This window comes from Haliotis rufescens, unplaced genomic scaffold (genome assembly GCF_023055435.1).
Source record: "Haliotis rufescens isolate VD_foot unplaced genomic scaffold, xgHalRufe1.0.p SCAF_46, whole genome shotgun sequence".
Taxonomy (NCBI): Eukaryota; Metazoa; Mollusca; class Gastropoda; order Lepetellida; family Haliotidae; genus Haliotis; species Haliotis rufescens.
In genome coordinates this window covers 2,344,516-2,369,406 of record NW_025964179.1, presented here as the reverse complement: position 1 = coordinate 2,369,406, position 24,891 = coordinate 2,344,516, and the positions used below count along the sequence as shown (strand labels likewise).

General features: G+C 41.9%; 1 protein-coding gene across 1 annotated transcript in view; it reads left to right on the top strand.

Annotated features, from left to right (window-relative positions):
• Positions 1-12,442, top strand: part of LOC124141603 (ATP-dependent translocase ABCB1-like) — a 38,697-nt gene extending 26,255 nt beyond the window's left edge. The window contains exons 14-26 of the mRNA XM_046509631.2: positions 541-722; positions 2,152-2,301; positions 2,526-2,630; positions 3,679-3,756; positions 4,616-4,699; positions 5,475-5,675; positions 6,085-6,185; positions 6,711-6,851; positions 7,254-7,410; positions 8,096-8,293; positions 9,819-10,025; positions 10,491-10,637; positions 11,133-12,442. Coding sequence (XP_046365587.2) covers positions 541-722; positions 2,152-2,301; positions 2,526-2,630; positions 3,679-3,756; positions 4,616-4,699; positions 5,475-5,675; positions 6,085-6,185; positions 6,711-6,851; positions 7,254-7,410; positions 8,096-8,293; positions 9,819-10,025; positions 10,491-10,637; positions 11,133-11,342 — 1,961 coding nt within the window. The 3' untranslated portion in view covers positions 11,343-12,442. The remainder of the gene's footprint in view (positions 1-540; positions 723-2,151; positions 2,302-2,525; positions 2,631-3,678; positions 3,757-4,615; positions 4,700-5,474; positions 5,676-6,084; positions 6,186-6,710; positions 6,852-7,253; positions 7,411-8,095; positions 8,294-9,818; positions 10,026-10,490; positions 10,638-11,132) is intronic.
• Positions 12,443-24,891: the final 12,449 nt, after the last annotated feature.

Sequence of the window (24,891 nt, the reverse complement as noted above, 5' to 3'; positions counted from 1 at the left end):
CAGAAACAAACAAACGTTATCAGGACGATCCGGGAGTCGAAACAACCATCATAGGTTTCTGGCACGCGGAGTGGGTGTAATTGCCGCGCCTTAGACGACTTGCCAAAAAAGGTGTAAAGAATTTTAATCGATGAAATTGTCAGTACATTTGAATTATGTTATGGCCAGGGGTCAAATGGCGTTATGACATTTGTCATACCAGGGTGGTCAGTCACGGTTTGGAATGAATGACCAGTGGCCAAGGCACCACAATTCCAAAAGCTGCGTTGCGTCCCTTAGTCGAGTCAGAATCCTGACGCCTGTTTAAAAGCCAGTGGAGATAATGAGTTACGTATCTTTTTGTAGCATTTGGAACCCGCGATATAAATGAAGACAGGACTGACTTATGGATGACGCCTTCTGTATCAATGTCAATGTAAGATGTCGGAACAGGTGATATCAGTATCGAGCACTGAAAACAAAACAATTCATTAACTGTTCCTACATGTTTATTGCATGTGAACAAAATTCTCACACTAAAATGATCCAGTGGTGTTACAGATATGGTAGATATTGACATAGTGGATGACTCTGATGAAAGCGATGACGAAGACCCCATCCTGGATCCAACCTTCGAGAGGACGTTGTCTGAAGGCAAGGGCCACCTGCATGTCAAAGTGCGTCCTGGCTCTGGACGCAGAAGAAAGAACACTGAAAAAGAAGATGATAAAGAAATAGTTGAGGTATACGTTATTTCCGAAATGGTTCTCCCTCACAGTATCACCCGGGACCGCTCCACCAAGCAATATTAGCGACAGGACCATCGTGTTCAGTCCCTGGACATCACGAAACGGGATCGAGGTCACCCATTAGGGGCTCTGGGTTTGAATAGATCCCCAGCAACATGTATGGTCGAACGAGCCGATCACTGAGCTCGGATGGTCAGGCGTGCTGACACTCGGTCCAGGGGTGCTCGCCCTTGCCTTGACAGGATCCGTTGACCCTTACGTTACACCCTTACATAGAATCTGCTGAGGTGCCATCACTAACGGTCAGGTTGTGGACCGTTAACATTCATGCATTTCCACTGACTACAGAAATGGTATGATGCACATTTTTTCAAAGGAAGAGATGTTTAAATGACAATTTTCATGATGCTAATAATCTTCTCAAACCTCTTTTCCTTATGTTTATTGTTATATGTATGTACGTACACTATATTACACGACCCGTGAAGATCCGGGGTTCAATAGGTCTTCAGCAACCCATTCTTGCCGAAGAGGCGACAGTGCTTGTCGTGGGAGGCGACTAAGAGGATCGGGTGGTCAGGCTTGTTGTCTTCTTTGGTCTTCTCAAACTATCTTCCTAATGTTATTTGTCATATGTATGCACTGAGCGTCATTGATCCCCTATTTGGTATGGTGACCAACATGTACATGAACATGCAAACAACCCGTGAAGATATGACACCTGCATAACATGTATATTCCATGTATATTCCATGTATATTTCATGTATATTAAACCTATATTACATCTATATTACATCTATGTTACATGTATATTACATCTATGTTACTTGTATATTACATCTATGTAACATGTACATTACACCTATATTACATCTATATTACATCTATGTTACTTGTATATTACACCTATGTTACACCAATATTATATCTATATTACATGAATATCACATGTATATCACACCTATATTACATCTTTATTACATCTATATTACTCCTATATTACATGTATATCACACCTATGGTACATCTTTATTACATCAATATTACATGTATATCACACCTATATTACATCTTTATTACATCTATATTACACCTATATTACATCTATGTTACATGCATATTACACCTATGTTACACCAATATTATATCTATATTACATGTATATTACATGTATATCACACCTATACTACATTTTTATTACATCTATATTACACCTATATTACATCTATGTTACATGCATATTACACCCATGTTACACCAATATTACACCTATATTACACCTATATTGCATGTATATCACACCTATAGTACATCTTTATTACATCTATATTACACCTATATTACATCTATGTTACACGTATATTACACCTATAAGGTTTATGTTTTCAAGTTGATAATGACTAACCATAACATATTTGCAGGAAGATGAATCGGTTGCCACAGTGAGTTTTAGGAGGATTCTTCGCCTTAATGCTCCTGAATGGTTATTCCTGCTATTTGGCAGTCTCGGTGCCACTTTCGCCGGTTTGTTGATGCCTGCGTTTGCCTTCGTGATCACAGAGTTTATTCGAGTAAGAAATGAAACTGATCATTCCTTTTTCCTCAGATGTGAGTCAAATGTTTTAACTGTTACAATGATGTCTTTGAAAGGCATTTAGAAGTGATACACATAAGGAGTTAGTATATACTCCGAAACGTTGTGTTCCTTATAATAAAGAGGTTGACCTCCATAAATCTCTTCCTTATGTTACAATGATATTTACCACACGAACAAAATGTGTTTTCTCATACACAGATCTTTGGAATACAAGATCGAGAAGAACAGATGCGCATGACGACCATCATGTGTTGTGTTATGTTTGCCTTGGGTATCTGCAACGCCATCGCCAAATCGTTCCAGGTGAGTCCCATGCCTCTAACCTTCTGTCTTTACACGACGATAAACGTGTGTCCTCGCTATCGAAAAAAACAACAAGGAGCGCACCACATGAACTTGATGTTTCTGTGTGAAGTAGAATTGCCCACTACAAAATTGTCACCTGCAGAGCAATTTGCCATGATTGTTAAACAAACTGTTCATGTCTAGACATATCTCCATGTTAATTTACATTCGTAATTAAGGCCGCTACGCGTGCGCTACGATAACCGGATACGGTTTCATATTTGCACCCAGTTAGGTGGCCTCCGTCTTTTGGCTAAGAGCGCTCAGCATGCTGCAAGATCATCACTGGAAGACAACCAGTTTAGTTATTATCTTCACTGGCTGGAGTCAGGTATTGTCTGATAACATCCATCTTCCCGAGGCAAGAGAGTTTACTGACCATACAAGTATAGTTTCCACCCTTGCCGAACTAGGCTGATATTATTTTCATTTTGGCTGGACCAACGAATTTTGCATCGTCCAATCCAAATCGCGCAACGAAATCGAAATCCGGTTCGTAAACTGTCGTGAAGATTTCGATCGATTGCAGGATTTGGTGGTAGAGCGTCCGCGATTAGAGTGGAAGGTCAGGGGTTCGATCTCCAGCCGCATCAAACCATTTGACGTCATAAGATGGTGGTGGTTACCCAGCCTGGCGACCGCCATAAAGCAGTCGACTTAAGCAAGTACTGTTAGGCTCGGAGTCAGCATACTGTGTCTGAGTTGGATATTCATGATAAATAACTCCCTTGAATAGCAAACTTCATGTACCTACTATATTTGATAGTAAATTATGATTATCTAAATGGATTTTGTCGCTTGTATTAACACCAGGACATGTAACCATCTCCAATTCTGCAATGGTAATAAAGTTGAATGCATATGTTTAGTGCATTGAAATCGCTCACCTCACCACCCGGTTGACTGACAGTCTGCAGGAGATCTATTTTCATTATTTCTACTTTGTAAGTTGTCTGGGGACTTAGCACTTGCAACGAGAGTATCTGTTCATGATATTATTCTTCAGACCTACTGTTTCTCCAAGTCTGGCGCTGGGCTGACTGCTCGTGTACGTAGTATGGCCTTCAAGTCCATAGTGAACCAGGTAAGAGACTAAGCTATGATTCTATTTGGGAATGTGGGGTAACCTGAAGCGTTCGCCCGTCACACCGAAACCCCATGTTTGATACCCCACTTAAGTTTTATTCTCAATCAATTTATCTGCGGTGCTCATGTGTTTCACCACTATAGCGGACTCACTCACTCTCGCACTTAACAGTTACACCCTACTCGGGGCGGTCGGGTAGCCTAGTGGTTAAAGCGTTCGCTCGTCACGCCGAAGACCCGGATTCGAATCCCGACATGGGTACAATATGTGAAGCCCATTTCTGGTGTCCCCCGCCGTGATATTGCTGGAATATTGCTAAAAGCGGCGTAAAATCATACTCACTCACTCACTACACACTACTCACCCTTAACGCTGTACATAATTTAACATTTAGAGTCGCGATATGGCCGAAATATTGCCGATGTGACCTAAAGCATAAGTTAAATCCAATATATCAGACCCGTGAAGATCCGGGGTAGAATAGGTCTTCAGGAACCCATGCTTGCCGTAAAAGGCGATTATGCTTGTTGTAAAAGTCGACTAACGGGGTCGGGTGGTCAGGCTCGCTGACTTGGTTGATGCATGTCATCGATCCCAATTGCGTGGATCGATGCTCATGATATTAATCAATGGTTTGTCTGGTCCAGACTCGATTATTTACAGACCGTCGTCATATAGCTGGAATATTGCTGAGTGCGGCGTAAAACAACAAACCAACCAAATGCAATAAATCAACAATTACGAACTTTGATAGTGAAACATGGAAAATACCATAATACATACACTGATGTGTGTTTCTAGATTACATAATACAAAAGTCAATCTACGTCATAACTGTTATAATGTTTCCAAACAGGACATGGACTTTTTCGATAACACAAAGAATCAAGTAGGTTATCTTACGACGCGACTAGCTGCAGACGCACAGGTTCTTCAGTCGGTGAGTATGTAAAGATTTTATCCAATCGACAAGAGTCGATACAACTTTAAAACTTCGTCAGTTGAGTCGGTAAAAGTGCTTTTGTGTGCGTCTGCGCAAGAACCCGCGTTGGGGACGTGTCTTTGTCGCCACTTCCCTACCCAATGCATCGTAGACGAAACTCTTAAGGACATAATTAAAGTCATAAGACTGCAGGTTGCTTCATACTTTCAAAATGCAATGTGGAGACGCCATCTTATCCTAGCAGGTCGCTCTTCACGCCGATTCCCAACGTGTGTACCAAGATTTCAAAGACTCAGCTGTTGTGTGGTCAAGGTTACAACATAGGCTTCCAAAAAGATTGATGGTGGACATTCCCAAATTTGACGCCTCAGTGATGTGATCACCGATCATGATGTCCGATACAAATCCATATTTTTTTTACCTGTAACATATGTTCCCGTGTTTTTTCAGGTGAACATATGACTTGCATTTGCATGTGTTTGTGTCTTGTGCCACCGGTGGGGCAGGGTACACTCACCTTTTTGCGAACACCGCTATTTGATAGTGAATCATAAACACATGCTCTGATATAGTCGCAATCGTACTATAGATTCTATTCTATTGGATATGGAAAAAGTTATGTCGCTTAATGACAATGTGTTACGCCCGTAGCTGTCTCCCACCTTTGTATCATGGGAAGTTTGCTACGGCGTAAAACCTAACTCACTCACTAACTCAAATAACGTTGGCGAAAAAAACACTGATCGTTTTACGGTTTTGTTTCTTCCACCAGGCTACATCGCAGATCGGGTTCGGTCTCGAAGCTCTAGCAACCATTGCTGCCTCGTTGGTCATTGCCTTCATATATGGCTGGAAGTTGGCGTTCACCATTCTGTGTTTTATGCCTGTAATGATAGGAGCGGGCATCATTCAAGGAAGGATATTTAAAGGATTCTCAAACGCTGACAAGAAATTTGTTGACCAGGCTGGAAAGGTGAGGATGGCAGTGAGGTATTAAACATTCTGACTTTTCGGTAACTCTTCGGATAAATCTGAATGATTTAGTGAGTGCGTTACAGTTATATCGCGGCGTGTCAGCTTAATGTGGGAGGAAAGCCCGAAGTGATGCAGGTCTCAGACGTTTACCACTTCGGTGACCCACGAGCACGGGTATAGTGCTGACAAACCTGGAAACATAATCGGGGAGAACCAAAAATCATAGGTTTCTGGCGTGCCCAAGGGACGCAAGTCACAGCGCACAGCGAATCGCGGCGTCTTAGACGACTGGGCCACCAGTGGAGCCAAACTGTTTGGCTCCACAGAAACAAGTGTATGTCTTGAGGTTGTGATGGAATGTGACTGATGTGACTGTGAAAATACAATTGAATATGATTCTGTTCCAGATTTGTTCTGAGACGACCGCCAACATTCGCACTGTTGCATCTCTTCACACAGAGAAAGTTTTTATAGACAGATATGAAGAAATAATAACAGGAATATGCAAGTAGGTGTAATTAACTGTTTGGGGCAGTATATTATTTGTAACGTTTTAAAACAGCAAATGCTGTGTTGAATACACAAGTAATGTGGGTGGCAGGAGAAACTGTATGCCGTGATCAAATGATACCATGTTTCCCATTGAGGAATTGTAATAGTGAGTTGGTGGGGGACATGATTGAAACATTCACACCAAAACAACCAGGTTAGAACTACCACATTGGTGTTTATTAACCACTGACTTATCGAAATATTGTTGAGGGATTTTTGTTTGTTTGCTTGGTGTTAACGTCACACTCAGCAATATTCCAACTTTTATGTCATCTAGTCTGAAGCAGAGACACCAGTGATTGATGGTATGAGCTTTGCCGCGCACCGTCGGGGTACAAAGAAACGCAATGAATAAAGACCTGACCGGCCAGTATATTAAGACGCATCCAACCAAAAGCATCGGTTGCTAGGATCCAATTCTAACCCAACAAGAGTGTTTATCCATCCATGACTGTATGAATATTACTCGTTGTCCTTTCAGTTCTGGAGTGAAGAGGTCCCACATCCGGGGTATCGCCCATGGGTTCTCCCAATGTATCGTATTTTTCGCCTACGCAGCAGCATTTACGTACGGTGCATATTTGGTGCAGATTGGGGAAATGCAGTTCTTCGAAGTATTCAGGTAGGACTTTACGATTTGTTGACCAGTTGATCGAACGTTATTTATTGTATGTACAGACAATCAAAATAGTGTATAGATTTAACATTTGAGACCTCACGCTGTTAGTTCGTCTCCCAATTCGGGTCAGTCGAGTACCCTTGTGGTTCAGTCGTTCGCTCCTCCAGCCAAAGGTATAATTCTTCACATGTTTTTTTCTGTATGCTGTAATATTGCTAAAATGGCATCTTTACTCACTCACCTGGCTCCAAATTCTTTTTTTTTATCAAATCGTCAGGGAGCATGCACTTATCTCTACAATCACAGGATCCATGCCTGTATGTTATGTATCGTGAAATCGTATTCGACATGTAGAAACAGCATCATGGGGCGCCAATGTTGCATCTTTATATTTATGTATTGCAGAGTATTCGCAAGTATCATATTTGGAGGCCAGCAAAGTGGAAGAGCCACTTCCTCCTCTCAAGATTATACGAAAGGAATGATGGCGGCTGGACGTCTCTTTGCAGTCATTGACAGACAGCCCGAGATCAGCACAGAGACGTCGAAAGGAAAGACACTTGTAAGATTAAATTTATTTCCGTGTTCTGAGACCAAAACGAAAGCAGACATAAAACTGTAGAGATTATGTTTGTTTGTTTGTTGTTTAACGTCGCACTCAGCAATATTCTAGCTATAAAGACGGCGGTCTGTAAATAATCGAGTCAGGAACAGACAATCCAGTGACTGATATCGTGAGCATCGATCCACGCATTTGGATCGATGACATGCTTCAACCAAGTCAGCGAGCCTGACCACCCGATCCCGTTAGTCGCCTCGTACGACAAGCATAGTCGCCTTTTACGGCAAGCATGTGTTGCTGAAGACCTATTCTACCCCGGAATCTTCATGGGTCTGCAGTGATTAAAACAGAATAACATGACTTATTACAATGTATTAAATTGTACCATTTACAGATTCTTCACAACATTTAACCTAAGATAATCTTGTTGATTGAGTACGTACGTAGTCGAACTCAGATCTTTAAGGAAGGCAGTGCAGGCCAGGCATTACATACATTTAGGCAATTTCTGTACCACTCTCTGGAACTTGTCACTTTCGACATCACCTTAATTGTTAACCAGCATCATTCCTACCCACACATCACACATATTGTCACATCTGCAAACGTTCAAACGAAATATTATAGTTATGTTTGTTTACGGCATTTATGGAGTTCATTCCAACACCACATTTTGTTTGTGTAGGATCACTACAGTGGGGCAGTCACTTTAACCAACGTAATGTTCCGCTACAAGTCTCGGCCGAATGTGACTGTTCTCAAAGGCCTGAGTTTCGATGTCCAGCCCGGGGAGACTCTGGCCCTCGTGGGCAGCAGTGGGTGCGGCAAGAGTACCACCATACAACTTATCGAGCGCTTCTATAATACAGAACACGGAGCCGTGGTAAGTTGGGGTAGGGGTTGGGTGGGGTGAGGGTGTTTGCTATGTGTGTTGGGGTAGGGGTTGGGTGGGGTGAGGGTGTTTGCTGTGTGTGTTGGGGTAGGGGTTGGGTGGGGTGAGGGTGTTTGCTGTGTGTGTTTGGGTAGGGGTTGGGTGGGGTGAGGGTGTTTGCTGTGTGTGTTTGGGTAGGGGCGGGGTGGGTTGAGAGTGTTTGCTGTGTGTTGGGGAAAGGTTTGGCAGGAGTGAGGGTGTTTGCTGTGTGTGTTGGGGTAGGGGTGGGGTGGGGTGAGAGTGTTTGCTGTGTGTGTTGGGGCAAGGTTGGGTAGGAGTGAGGGTTTCTGCTGTGTGTGTTGGGGCAATGTTGGGTAGGAGTGAGGGTGTTTGCTGTGTGTGTTTGGGTAGGGGTGGGGTGGGTTGAGGGTGTTTGCTGTGTGTTGGGGCAAGGTTTGGCAGGAGTGAGGGTGTTTGCTGTGTGTGTTGGAGTAGGGGTGGGGTGGGGTGAGGGTGTTTGCTGTGTGTGTTGGGGCAAGGTTGGGTAGGAGTGAGGGTTTCTGCTGTGTGTGTTGAGGCAAGGTTGGGTAGGAGTGAGGGTGTTTGCTGTGTGTGTTGGAACAAGGTTGGGTAGGAGTGAGGGTGTTTGCTGTGTGTGTTGGGGCAAGGTTGGGTAGGAGTGAGGGTGTTTGCTGTGTGTGTTGGGACAAGGTTGGGTAGGAGTGAGGGTGTTTGCTCTGTGTGTTGGGACAAGGTTGGGTAGGAGTGAGGGTGTTTGCTCTGTGTGTTGGGGCAAGGTTGGGTAGGAGTGAGGGTTTTTGCTGTGTGTGTTGGGGCAATGTTGGGTAGGGGTGAGGGTGTTTGCTGTGTGTGTTGGGGCAAGGTTGGGTAGGAGTGAGGGTGTTTGCTGTGTGTGTTGGGGCAAGGTTGGGTGGGGTGAGGGTGTTTGCTGTGTGTGTTGGGGCAAGGTTGGGTGGGGTGAGGGTGTTTGCTATGTGTGTTGGGGCATGGTTGGGTGGGGTGAGGGTGTTTGTGGTGTGTGTGTCAGGGCGGGTTGGGTGTGGGTCTGGGTGTTTGTGATGTGTGCTGGGTAGGGTTTGAAAGTGTTTGCTTTGGGAGGTCGTCGACGTTTACGATGCCGACAGGCTAAGGATCCTTATCAGATCCAATGAAAGATCTGTATTGATTGTGGAATGCACTAAAATAAGTGGGCTATAGTTCATCAAGCTTTTTGATCAGAATAACTTTCTCAGTTCTCAGAGCATGATCAGATACAGACGCACTGGTATATCAACTGTATCGTTAGTTATCAGGTTAGTTGTACATTAAGGATATGAGAAGATGGCGATTGGGTTGCTTATGTCCGATTTTGCAGAAGTGGTGTTGGCGATAATAGTGTAGACATCTGGTGGTTAGGAAATAGTACAAATGTAGTTGAGATTGTGATGGCAGCAGCCAATGCGTGTGGGATAGGTGAAGACAGTTGTACAACAATTTAATTGACGAGTATGACGAGGAGTATCTGTTTCATTTCCAGATGGCTGACAAATCCCCGATCCCAAGTCTGGACCTCAAGTGGTGGCGCTCACAATTAGCATTGGTGTCACAGGAACCGACTCTTTTTGACTGCAGCATTGCAGAGAACATCGCCTACGGCGACAATTCTCGTATAGTGTCTATGGACGAAATAATAGCAGCAGCAAGAATGTCAAACATCCATTCCTTTATAGCATCGTTACCTCTGGTACGTCGATATTGGAAGGAATAGAAGATCTACTTCAGGAATTTGTGCTTTGAATACTGTTCATGTATAACTCAACAAAACTCTATATCATTGGTGACATTTCCAGCATAGCATACAAGTTTTTAAAGGGGAGGTCGGATAGCCTAGTGGTTAAAGCGTTAGCTCGTCACGCCGAAAACCCGGGTTCGATTTCCGACAGGGGTACACTGTATGAAGGCCATTTTTGGTGTTCCCCGCCGTGATATTGCTGGAATATTGCTAAAAGCGGCGTAAAACCATACTCACTCACTTACTCACTGTCTTGCTTTAAGCAGCGCTTTCTGGTGATTATGAGTTTTATCACATACATGGGTGTCCTACATGTACGTTTATTGATATGCCTGGGAGAACGTAAATATAGTAAATATTTCAGGAACATCATGTTAGTAATTCAGCCATAAAGTTAACACTGCCACACTGTTCCAGGCGTATGAGACTAACGTTGGAAGCAAAGGGACACAACTTTCTGGTGGACAGAAACAAAGAGTCGCCATTGCTCGTGCTCTTGTCCGAGACCCCAAGGTACTTCTTCTGGACGAGGCAACATCAGCCCTGGACTCAGAGAGCGAGAGGGTGAGTGATTGAATGGTCGTGGGCTGTGAGTCATGATTTAGTTTGATTGATTTTGTTTATCAAACATTGTTTCCACATGGACATGTTTGACATTGTTGAACATAAACACTAACGCTTTATTTATGAAACAAATGACAGTGAAACAACATATATGGGATATTTTCTGTTCTTTTGTAAGCACAACACCCATTCTCGTGTTGCTCCAGAATGGTAAACTTTTAGGAACTCCGGAATATCAAGCTGTCCTACCCCATCAAACCGGCACATGGTGTTACAGCTGGAATATTATGTTAAAAGATGCAAGCTAACTCACTCTCATTTCTTCGATTCTCTAAATATGGATTTCAAGGTTGGGGTATCCTATCAAGCAGAAACGAAGTTGTTTCTGAAACATGATACTTCCACGAATACTATTAACGTTTATACTTCTCCGTATTTCAAATAAAACCCCTCCTCCTGTATGTGTGGTCATTCGTTGGATTTTTTTCCGATCAGGTTGTCCAGGAGGCACTGGACAAGGCCCGTGCAGGCCGGACTTGCATTGTAATCGCCCACCGTCTGTCAACAATCCAGAATGCGGACAAGATTGCGGTCGTGAAACAAGGGGAGATAATCGAAGTTGGAACACACACAGAACTGTTAGCTCTGAAAGGAGCATATTACAATCTTGTCCAGGCTCAAAATCGGAAGAAGAAAGATTCTTAGTCATGTCGTATGCAGATGAGGAGGTTACAGTCAGGGGCATAACCTCACATCTCGATCCCGAAGACGACTGTCCATGCCATCGACCAACATTTTGTCAGACCTCACTCCAGCACAAAAAAGGATGTATGGACATGGCGACGAAAACAATATTTAACAAACTCGCTCTCAAAGTGTTAAAAAACTCAACTCCTTTTTCCGTTGTTTTCAAGCTCACTGTCACAATCCATTCATCATTTTGTTAAGAATGTGTTTCAGGCGCATGTAATTTAACTTAGCAGAGAAAGGATCATACACGAATTCTACATATCATTCAGCAGAGGGCATGCTGTCGTGGTCTGTTTGTATTACTTGTCATATGAGGCGACTAACGGGATAGGGTGGTCAGGCTCGCTGACTTGGTTGAAGCATGTCATCGATCCCAATTGCATAGAAGACTATGGAAATTCTGCGTATATGAACGTGGGACTTCTGGGTAATTGAAAAGAAAGTATATGCATTTATTGTGGCTATGGAACGTGTTTGTTTGCTTTTTTTAACACTTATCAGTGTGTTATAGGTTACATATCACTGTATTGTGTGTTCTCTATAATGCATAGGCACATTCTTACAAAAGCAAACTTTCTTGACCTTTTGAGAATGCCTGCATTTAGTACTTCGTCCATGGTTATTCCAGTCTGATTAAGCAGCCAGTACGAGGTTTTCGCTGTCATTACATCAGAGGCGTCGCAAATATTCGAAAAAAGATTTCTTTGGTGTGACGTTATTTTCGTAAGGCACGCAAAATCTGTATAAATCTGTATTATTTTGCCGATATATTATCGGACCGAGTCCTTTATCCAGTTGAAATCCACGAAGCTTTCATTTCCAGGTCACAGCTTTTACCACTGTACTGTCTAAAACATCACTGTCCCCACAGAAGTGGCCTAACTGGAATCCTGCATTATATCAATATCTTGCAAGATTTAAACGTCACTGTTTGTAGTCATGCTTTTACTGAACACACACACACTATATATATATACAGTAAACTACGGTTATAACGAACTCAAAGGGACTACTCATTTTAGTTCGTTATAACCCTAATTCGTTATACGCATATAAACAGCATAACTATAGCATATAGTCGGGACTAAAATGTTAGTTCGTTATATCCGTTAGTTCGTTATAAGCGTGTTCGTTATAACCGTAGTTTACTATATATGGACTATGATGGACTAACGTGGACTTTATTATTTTATTATATATATATATATATATATATATATATATATATATATATATATATATATATATATCCATCCAGAGGCCAGTTTTTTTGTGCTTGTCAAAACTCCCTTATCGACACTTTTGACCTTATGTCTCTACTGGACATCCTGAGCTGTATACACGGTAAATTATATATAAACAAGTGATTTCATCAGGTGTTTAAGTATTAAAGGAGTTTTGACAAGCACGAATATCTTGACTCTGTTTTTTCTATATTTAATAGAATGGCGGATGTTTCTGCTTATGGACTGAAGTCCCCTCGTTTCGTCACAAGCTGAGAAACACTTATGAATAAAACTGTGTCAACTACAAAACAAATGATTGGGCTGAGACAATAAAACAGTACCCCGCTGTGCTGCAAAACGAACATTTTTCAACTACCTAGTGTCATCACTGGTTATTCTCTGGCGTTCATGTTTTATATTTTATATTTCCTCCCACACGAAGCGGACGGTCGGATAGCCTAGTGGTGAAAGCGTTCGCTCGTCACGCCGAAGACCAAGGTTCGATTCCCGACATGGGTACAATGTGTGAAGCCCATTCATGGTGTCCCCGCCGTGATATTGCTGGAATATTGCTAAAAGGGGCGTAAAACCATACTCCCTCCCCGCATGAAGTTGCCACCCTGATATAACTGAAATACTGCTTAAAGCAGAGTTAGACCAAACTCCTGCTGACAAAAATAGGCAGGTACACACGTATGTGTATATCCACATGGTTTCTTTTGTGCCGCCTCATATACACACATTTCAATATTTTTACTAGCATATGTGTTTGTTACAGTTTTACACTTTGTTGAGGTATAAAAAGAATAAACAGAAACCTATTTACATCCGTGTTCTGATTTTGATTAATTGTTTATTTATCTTCTGATTACAAGAAGCATGTTCAATATGGACATACTTTTTAGGAGATAAACATATATATTTTCAATGAAGAGCCCGGTTGACGTTAATTTGTATTTGGCAACGAATGCGAATTTAGCTCTCTTTAATTTAGCTCTAATTTGAAAACACTATACATTTATATCTATTCCTACATGCCAAATATAGACATAAACTCTTTGTTGTGGCGAAGATATTGATTGAAGTGGCATTGGTGAATGTTTTGAGTAGGTTGTCTTTCTAAATGAAAATCAGAGGTGGTTAATGTTATTAATAATCTCTGATTGATCTCTCGGAATCACCAACACACGCAAAGTCAGTTTCAAAGGTACCCGTGAAGATCCGGGGTAGAATAGGTCTTCAGCAACCCATGCTTGCCGTAAAAGGCGACTATGCTTGTCGTACGAGGCGACTAACGGGATCGGGTGGTAAGGCTCGCTGACTTGGTTGATGCATGTCATCGATCCAAATTGCGTGGATCGATGCTCATATATCAATCACTGGATTGTCTGGTCCATACTCGATTATTTACAGACCGCCGTCATATAGCTGGAATATTGCTAGGTGCGGCGTTACACAACAAACCAACCAACTAGTTTCAAAGGATACAGTGAATACATGATATCGTTTCTTGTATACTACGTTAACGATAAATATACACTACGCTAAAACGAAAAGCACTATTGGACGAACAATTATGTAAGTGATTTAGACCAAGTTACTTTGCCAGAAGACTTGACTCCACGGATAAGACACAGAAAGATAATAGCAACTGAACGAAACAGACATCCAGCTACTCGCCACTGCACAGACCCCACGTCGTCCAACCAGTAGAGACACTCATTGTACATTGTACCCGAAAGTCAAACAAAACAATTAAAGGCGTGAAAACACCTTCCACCATACCAGTCATAGGATACAAACCGAGTGTCATTAATCTATAATGAACAACAAACGTTCCTGTGACATTGAATAAGATTTAAAGCAAAGTTATGTTTTTTATCAAATCTGAAACAATTTCGGTTTGCAACAGATAAAAAGACTCCTGTAAGTGTTCAAATGGTTTACTGACATACTGACTTTAAAAAATGCGTGATTTCATAAAAAAAATGCATGAACATGCCAAAATGTCAATTTACAAATTAATAGCGTGTGTGTCCACCTCTAGTTGCGATGCAAGCAACACATCTTCGTCTCATAGAATGGACCAGGCGTCGCACAAAGTCCTGTGGGATATCTGTCCATATCTGCTGGAGCATGTTTCGAAGTTCCTGGAACGTCCGTGGAACATGTGGTTGTCGTCAAAGGCGCCGATCTATCGCATCCCATATGCGCTCGATTGGTGAGAGATCAGGGGAGCGAGCCGGCCTCGGGATCACATTCACGTTGTTTTGTTGAAGGGAATCCTGAACAAGTCGAGCAATATGAGGCCGGGTGTTGTCATGTTGAAAGGTAATGCCTGGGCCATGACGACGGAAGAACAACAGGGCCGATGATCTCGTCACGGTAGCGCTGTCCATTAAGACTTCCCTCTACCACTATCAAACGGGTCCTCTGTCTTGCTGTAATCCCACCCTATATATATAACCTATTATTCCTCCATAAAGAAGAGTACAAGAAAAGCAGAAAATAATAGATGAACATTTATCAGAACAACATGTTATTTTGCATTAAATATGCAGAATGGTAATGCTGATATATTGAGAGTTAGTTGAACACCATTTCAAACATTGGCTTGACATATTTAACACACACTCTTGCAAAGTCATCAGCATCTTTGTCACATAGTCTGTAATCTGTTCTGCAAGACAACAGGCATTCGGTGAGCTTTGCGGAGTCCATACCATGCAGGTAGCAGCTAAAGTCAACATCACCGATATTGATCAACTCCATCCAGAGCTGATCCCGAATATCACACGTACATTCACACTCAACAACTGCATGTGTCACTGGATCACGATACACAAGACCACATTTGTGGCACAGTCCTGTATCACACATGTCCTTTGCGGTGGCACACATCCTTATCACAAAGTTAGAGTTCAGTCTCAGAGTTTGGTCTGAGATCAGCCAGGCTGGATGGACATCATATAGTCGATGGATTCGACTTCCCTCTACCACTATCAAACGGGTCCTCTGTCTTGCTGTAATCCCACCCTATACTAAAACGCTGCCGCCCCCGAACCAATCTTCTTCCATGACACAATGATTGACGTAACGTTCACCTCGACGTCGGTACACTCGAATCTGTCCATCGCTGTGGCTGAGGTGAAAACCGAGACTCGTCATTGAATATAACTTGTCCCAACTACATGGCCGTCCAGCGTAAACGCTGTCTTCACCACTGTAGACGTGCTTGACGGTGGTTTCCTGTCCAAATGGGATGTCTTTTGGCGACAATCCCTGCATATCTGAGGCGACGACGTACGGTTTGTGAAGATATTCGTCGAAGGCCAGGGATGCTTCGTGCAGTCACTGTTGGTGGCTGGAATCGATTTCGTAGGTGTGTTGTTCGAATCCAGTTGTCTTGCCGATTTTTTGTTACGCGTGGCCTGCCACTCCGAGGATGGTCTCTGACTGAATTCGTCTGTTGCCAACCATAAACACCAAATGGTGTTTCTATGGACGTTAAATTGTCTTGCAACATCATGTTGTCTCGATCCTGCTTCAAGCATGCCAGTGGCTCGCAGACGCTCATTTTCGGACAGGCGTGGCGTTTCGTAATGTTGAATAATTGCGTAATTTTGTTGTTTTTCTGAGTGGTTATCAGAACGATGGTAAACAAGGCATATGGAATCCCGTTAACGCACATGTTTTTATACCCATTCTTGGGTAGTGAAATGCATGGGGCTTGCATAAAAGTCAACTTTTGCATTGAATGCATGCTTTTCTGTAGCAGTTGCGTTTTTGTGACTTGATTCCATACATGTACTGCAATATTGAAAACCAAACTTTACTTGTTTGAAAAATAAACTAAAATATTGGTGTCACAGGAACTTTTGTTGTTGAGTACAAACAAATGCATTGTTCGCGACAGATCACAGGCGCCTGTGACGGATTTGACGGATTTGACTAAAAAATCATCTTGGTTGCATTCTTTATATGAACGAAACATGAGTCTTCTAAGTTTGTCTTGGTGGTATGTAACATGGTTGATCTCTTACTGTCAGAATACCTCTGCAGATGTGTGCGCCAAAGTCACATTTTCCCACGACTCAGCCGCCGTGGTTGTATCTGTACTATTGACTGACAGGGTTGTCATGCTACTGTTGTAGGCTGTATTCACACCTTCCACACACAGGTCGGTGTTCCAGCTGTTGCCACAAGTTGTCCAGGGTAGGACGCTGGAGCAGGACTTCACAATGTAGTAGATGGGCCAGGCCAGATAGAGGTTGTAATTGGACATGTTGAGGAATGTTAATGCTACACCGCAAATACCAATCCCAGCTCATTGTAAAAATATCTTAGTCTCGTCCCAGCTCATTGTAAAAATATCTTAGTCTCGTTTTAGAATAGGGCCATCGATGCACCTGGTTATATACTCACACGCAAAAGAAACGCAATTGGTTTTAAGCAAATAGGTAACATACACGGAACCATAAATTGATACGAGTTTTAGCATGTAGTGAAGCCTGGTGGTGTTATCAATATTTTTGGGTGCATTTTGGAATCCCCAAGTCAAAACGCAACATAACAAGAGTCATCAGAAAGATGTCATATCCCCCCGGCAGCTGTCTGTAAAGTAACCACTAGTAAATGTGCAATTCTGTATGTAATGAGTCAACAGTTGAATGTTCTTTAAGAAGCATACATTGTTTACCCGCAAAAGATCATCCACGGTCGCATCCATATGAATGCCAAGTTTCGATCAAATACACTGAATGGTTTTCGAATTCTGCCCCGGAAACGAACCCCATCCCCAATTGAGTATGTCCAACTTCATTCCATAAAAAAATTAAAAATAAGAATGAGAAAAATCCCAAAATATCAAAAGGCACCACTTCAGTATGTGCCTGATAGATTTGCCAAGTTTCGATCAAATACACTGAATGGTTTTCGAATTCTGCCCCGGAAACGAACCCCATCCCCAATTGAGTATGTCCAACTTCATTCCATAAAAAAAATTAAAAATAAAAATGAGAAAAATCCCAAAATATCAAAAGGCACCACTTCAGTATGTGCCTGATAGTTTGCCAAGTTTCAATCAAATACACTGAATGGTTTTCGAATTCTGCCCCGGAAATGATCACGGACGGACAGACGGACAGACAGACAGACAGACGGACGGACGGACGGACAGACTTGCTGATTGCTATATCCCCCCGCATTATATGCCGGGGGGTGATAAAAAACGAATCGCCAAAACGCACCATTTCAATGAATATGTGGGTATCATGCACCCATTTCTCGCGAAATCGAAAATGCACGAACTGTCACGAACTGTCACGAACTGTAGTGGGTATAAAACTGTGACCGATTCTTGGACCTACCACTCCTTGTTCAACAATGGCACGCCTTACTCAAATTCAGAGAAACCCGGCTATCAGACGTTTGGAAGCTGGAGAGTCTGTCCAACATGTTGCCTGTCATTTCAACGTTAACATAACCACAATTTACCGTCTCCTGCATCGATATAATGCTACACAGACCACAGATGACCTTCCTCGGAGCGGTCGTCCTAGGGTCACCACACCTCGACAAGATAGGCAGATTACCCGTCAACACCAGCGACATCCGTTCCTAGCTGCAAGTGAAAGTGCTCGACAGACCATAGGAACACATAATCGAGATGATCGTTTCGCTGACAGAAACGTTGTGGAAATGGATTCAAGGGGTTGACCTAGCGTCATGATATGGGCAGGGGTTGGACTTAATGCGAGACTTGGACCCATGTGCTTTCTGAATGTTGGTCAAGGTCGGGGACACGGCGTCACTACTCAGCGGTATATCGACCAAGTGATCAGACCCCACGTTGTTCCATTTTTTGCACAACATCAACAACACATTTTCTAGCAGGACAACGCTCATCCCCATGTTGCCAGAGCTACCATGGCCTTTCTGCAACAACACAACATCCGTGTTCTACTGTGGCCAGCCCTCAGCCCTGATCTGAACCCCATCGAACACTTGTGGGATGAGGTTCAAAGGCGTCTGCACAATGTGCGCCTAGTCCCTACAACTGCCGATGAACTACGCACAGCCTCTCTGGACGTGTGCAGGAGGATCTCTACGGCCTTCACAAATCGTCTGATCCACTCAATGTACAGGGGATGTGTGGCAGTGATCAATGCTAATGGTGGTCACACCAGTTATTGACTGACATTTTGGGTATTGACCCGAAACTGTGTAAGCCCTTAACATTTCAAAAAAAATAATTATGTCATCTGCCCTTTAATCCATTCAACTGCCTTCAGTCAAATTTTTGTCAATCTTGCCCTTCTAGTATTTCTTATCTTTACTGTTGAAAATAATTAACATGTATACTGCATACTCGACTTGCGTTTCTTTTGCGTGTGAGTATATCTGAACTTTATAGGGAATTCCAAATATCAGTTGGAACTGTTGTAATCATTATTCATGAACATCTTGGTATGTCCAAGGTAACTGCAAGATGGGTACCTAGAAACCTCAGAGGTCAAGATCGCCATCAGAGAACTAATAGTTGTTGAGACCTCCTGGATCTCTGTACTACTGATGAATTCGGATTTCCTTCTCGTCTAGTGACAGGTGATGAAACCACTGGACCCAGAAACTAAATTAGAATCCATGCAATGTGAGCACCCCAATTCTCCGCCTCTGAGGAAGTTTCACACTCAACCATCATCGATTGGCAAGGTAATGGCCACCATATTTTGGGATGCAAGAGGCATAATACTGATTGATTACATGCCACCAAAAACTACAATCAATGGACAGTATTATGCTAATGTACTTTGGAGATATGAAGTCGTGGGTCAAATTGAGAGAGTTCATACTAAGTATATAAAATGAATTCTGTATTCTGAGTGCTTGTAATGATTCTGTTATTGGAGAAAGTGGTCGACCTTTATTATTTCTCACCGATGTAACACAATGTGTAAATTATTGGGCTAAACTAGTCACTATGAAGAATGACCGACTACCGAAGCAAACGTATCTGATGCTCTTTTAATGATTTAAGATATCAATACATTGATCCTAAATACTTTGTAAATCCGTCACTGGAATCCTTTGTTCGCCTGATGTCTTCTAATCATAAACCTACTATTGTACAGTTATTATGATTCATATTGAATGCAGTGAAATTGTATAAGTCACTCAATCAGTAATTGTATTCCTGTTCAATGGGCCTGTGGCCTCTAACTTGCAATGAAGGTGTTGTTGTTGTTGTTGGTTTCATTGACAATCACATTGTACATGTAGGCTCATCCCATAGTAAAATCTACAGGTTGATGTTGAGCAGCATCAGAAATCGGGGTTGTTATATCAACTGATTTGTGTCTGATTTTTTTAAATTGAGAAAGGGTAAAGTCTACTTCCGGTCTGATCTGTTGCCAAGGAGGAGAAGACAAAAGCCTAAAAGGAGAAATATTATCTAGATTAATATTTGCAGCTGTAATGTGGGGTTTAATCCGAATGCCTAATGGTCGGACCAGCTTAGGCTCACTATGAAAAAGTTCTACGTAAAGGGGTTGAAATATACAGTTATATGAAGGGTTTAACGGGTTAGAACGTAATTTTGTAATGTATTGAAGCGATAATTTAATACGCCGTCGCTTCAACGATGGTTCATCAGCTTCTACATATAAGTTATCCACAGGAGACGTTAGAAATGCGCCAAGACATAGTCTTAGGCCCTGATGGTGAATTGAATCTATTTTTTATAATTTGCTCTTACAGGCTCCACCATAAACGATGGAGCCATAATCTAATTTAGAGCGGATCAGAGACCTATATAAGTGTAGGAGTTTTTTTTTATCACCTCCCCACTTTGTATTGGCAACAACTTTCAACAAATCTAAAGCCTTCATGCATTTACTTTTGAGATATGTGGCTTAAAAGTTAAATGGTGATCGAAAATGAGACCCAGGAACTTGGCCTCTTCTACAACCTTGATAGGAGTGTCATGTAAAAATAGCTCTGGATCGTTGTCATGCTTGTATTTCCTGCAAAAATGGATACAATTGGTCTTAACTTTGGAAAACTTAAAACCATTTTCAAGGCACCATTTTTCGATTTTGTTGAGACATAGCTTCAACTGTCTCTCGATGGTACGCATATTTTTGCCACGACATGAAATATTAAGATCGTGAACCATCAATGGAATCATTTAAAACCTTTGACAGACTATCAATCTTTATGCTAAACAGAGTAACAGACAAAATACTGCCTTGTGGGACACCCTGATCCTGATTAAAATGGTCAGACAGGGTGGAACCCACACGAACCTGAAACTGTCGGTCTGTTAAAAATTGGGACATAAATTGAGGCAAACGGCCTCTTAACCCAAAATCATGTAGATCTTTTAAATTACCATGCTTCCATGTGGTATCATATGCTTTTTCTAAATAAAAAAAAGATTGATACTGCATGCTGATTATTGACAATTGCATTTTTGACAAAGGATTCTAAACGTACCAGATGGTCAATTGTACTTCTATTTTGACGGAAACTACATTGAATGTTACAATAAACATTGTTAGTTTCCAAGTCCCACACAAGTCGATTATTTACCATTCGTTCATCGGTTTGGCGCACACAGCTGGTTAGTGATATTGGTCTGTAATTAGATGCATCAGTATGGTCCCTACCAGGTTTACGTATGGGAACAACTATTGCATTACGCCACGAAGGCGGAAAATTTCCTGATGTCCAGATCTGATCAAATACATCAAGAAGCGTCTCTAAACATGAATCAGGCAAATACTTCAGGAGCTTATCGTGAATACTACCAGCTACTGTTGCAGTATCGTGTGCTTGACCTAAGGCAGTATTTAGCTCGTGAAAATCTATAATCTTCTCCATTTTGAGAAGTAAAATCAACCCTCTTCTTTCCCTGTTGTTTCTGATAATTTTGTAGTTGGAAGATGAAGAGTGTTTCACCCAATTTATTGGCAATGTCCGATTTATCTGTCAACAGATGGTCACCGTCTGTGAGATGTTGAACATTCGATTTTGAACCTATACTTTTGGCAATCATGTTCCACACCTTGGATATAGGCGTGCGAGAATTAATTTTAGAAACATAATTCCTCCAAGACTTAATTACTTTTATTTTGCTTGAAGGTACGGTGTGCCTTGGCACTTGTAATTTTGACATGATTCCAATTATGGACAGTTAGATGTCGGCGGAAATATTTCTCAGCCTTTTTCCTACTCTTCCCAGCCTGTTTGCATTGTTTATCAAACCATGGTTTTCAAATGTGCAGAGGACTTTTGAATGGTTATGTCGGCATTTTCGTTTTAGATATCAGAAAACAGCTGAATAGAATCAGTTACATCCCTGAACACATCAGGCTTCAACCTATCAGTACAGAGTTCCGGAAAGGGAGGCCAGTTGGCTTTGGTTAAGTTCCAACTTGATGTGGGTGGAACATCAGATGGACCATTTGCTGACAGAATTGAAGGAAAATGATCGCTTCCACACTGGTCATCGTGAACCGACCATGTAAATGTGTTCCCGAGATTGGAATCTGTTAAGGATAGATCTAATTATAAAGCGGAATACGTTCCAGTAGCAGGATGTAGATATGTATTTGATCCATCATTGAAAATGCACAGATTGTTATCGGAAATACAATCTTCAAGAACTTTTCCCTTAGGGTTGACGGCAACACTTCCCCATAACGGGTTATGGCCGTTAAAGTCACCCATGATCATGCATGGCTTAGGCAGCTAGTCATATAAAGATTGAAGATCCGATTGCTGAAGCACAGTAGAAGGTGAAATTTACTGAGAACACAGAGTAAATGTTATGTGCAAAGTCAGTCGGACTGCAACAGCTTGAAGATTGGTATTAAGTGAAACAGGGCTGTGGATCAATCCCTGCCTCACCAAAACAGAAGATCCGCCAGTAGCTTTAACACCTGGTGGAGTGAGTGAGTTGGGTTTAACGCCGCTTTAAACATTATTCCAGTTATATCACGGCGTGTCAGCTTAATGTGGGAGGAAAGCCCGAAGTGATGCAGGTCTAAGACGTTTACCACTTCGGTGAAACCCACGAGCACGGGTATGGTGCTGACAAACCTAGAAACATAATTGGGGCGAACCGGGATTCGAACCCACAATCATAGGTTTCTGGCGTGCCCAAGGGACGCAACTCTGCACAGCGAATCGCGGCGCCTTAGACGACTGGGCCACCCGTGCCCCCCAACACCTGGTGGAGAAAAGGAATGATAGGAATTGTACGCAAATCAAAGTTGTCATTCTGCTTAAGGTATGTCTCCTGGAGACAGATTGCCGATGGCATTATAATTTTGTATTAAAGGATGTAACTCGTTAAAATTGGTCCTGAGACCTCTGCAATTCCACTGTACTAGTGGATGGGAATTGTTCATATAATAGGTGGGTGAACAGGAGATCTATTTCTCCCATTTAGCGGCGACTTACTTCTGTTGCGCCCTTGAGATTGTGGAGAGACATCCATGTCCTCCAAGGTCTGATATCGATTGTAAATTTAAATAGGGTCACGGCGACGCTTTGATACACGATCTGAAGTTCTTCAATGGTCAACTTTGTTGTTAGCATTTTTCACCACAGGTGATGGTTTTGGTTCTGATGCTGGCTCCGGTGCTGCTGCCATTAACGATGTTGACACAGATGGTGATGTATCAGTTTGTGAAGACGAAGAATGTATCAAGGAATAGTTTTCTGTTGAAACCCAAGTTATATCCGTCTGACATTGAACGGATGTGACTGTTTTTGAAGGTGGGCGTGACACTGCTGCCGAATAGGAGACAGCTGTGGTCGGATATACAGTGGCCATGATTATTCGATTTGCTTCCAAGAAGGTGATGTTCCTTTCATGTTTTAACTGAACAATCTGGTGTTGGATTTTAAACTTCGGACATGACTTCGACGAAGCAACATGGTTACCAGAGCAGTTTGCACATTTAGGATTTTGAGAACATTTGTCAGCAGTTTCATGGTCGTGTTCTCCACATTGATGGCATTCCTTGCGGTTGTCCCATGGGTGGGCTGTATGCCCAAACTGCTGACATTTGTAACACCGAATGTATTTATCCACCTCGATGTTGAAATATCCTGCTTTAAAACTTTTTGGAGTAGTTGGCTTTGAAAAAGTAATTAAATATGTGTTTGATTTGTAGATGGCATCTTCTCTTTTGTACGTGATCTTTCCTGATCTTTCAATTCTTCTGTAATTTCAGTTTTGGTCATATCATAGAGACACTGATCTCTATCTCTGATAATGCCTTTGCTAGAATTGAGACTTTTGTGTGGCGAAACCAAAACAGCAGTAGAGACTAAATGTTTGGCAGCTTGCAATGTTTTAGACTGCTTTTCTGTTTTACATTCGAGCAGTAGCAATCCAGATCGAAGTTTTTTACATTTTGCACGTCTCCAGCAATGCCATAGTGCATTATCAAATAAATTTATTTAAAACTAGTACGTTATCATAAAATCAATAGCACTGTACATAACATTACATTATAAAAACGGGCTATAGATCGCCAACAACTGAAGGTAGATCACCACGCTTGGGTCCATGGGGACTAACAGTACTTTTGCTACCTGCATGGACCCCAGCAGGATTTACACCATCCCTTCAGTGGTTGGTGATTGTACGTAAGTTTTAGCCATAATTTTAAAAACGTAGTAGAAGTAAATATTCTTTGAATGACAGGGACTTACGATATCCTCTCAGGGGGACAACAATTTTACAGTTCTTTAACCCACCTCGAGGATACTGCCACTAACAATATCCGATATAACTTAATTCTACCAATTCTGAAAAGCTATTTCTTTACACAAACATATAAACAAATTTTATGATACAATTCTATTTCTTTTAAAAAGTCAATAATTAAATGAGAACTAATCATAGTAAAAAGATCCATTACAGATGAAACATTGAAATATGTATCCCATGTGATGGAAAAATTAACACAATCAAGCAGGACATGCTTGGCGGTGATTCTCTCATCACAAGGGATACAGAATGGAGGATCCTCACCTTTTAATAGATATTCGTGTGTATATCTCGAATGGCCAATAAGACATTGTCGTAAAATGACCTCTTCAAATCGGATAGGTGTAACCGATAGTTGGCTTAATTGATGTAATTTATTGATACCTACTTGGGTGTCCCACTTCTTTTGCATAAGATCTTGGATTTAACATCTGATCACAGATTTATAATCACTGTATGGAATTAGAAGTGGTGTCACAGATTTGATGAG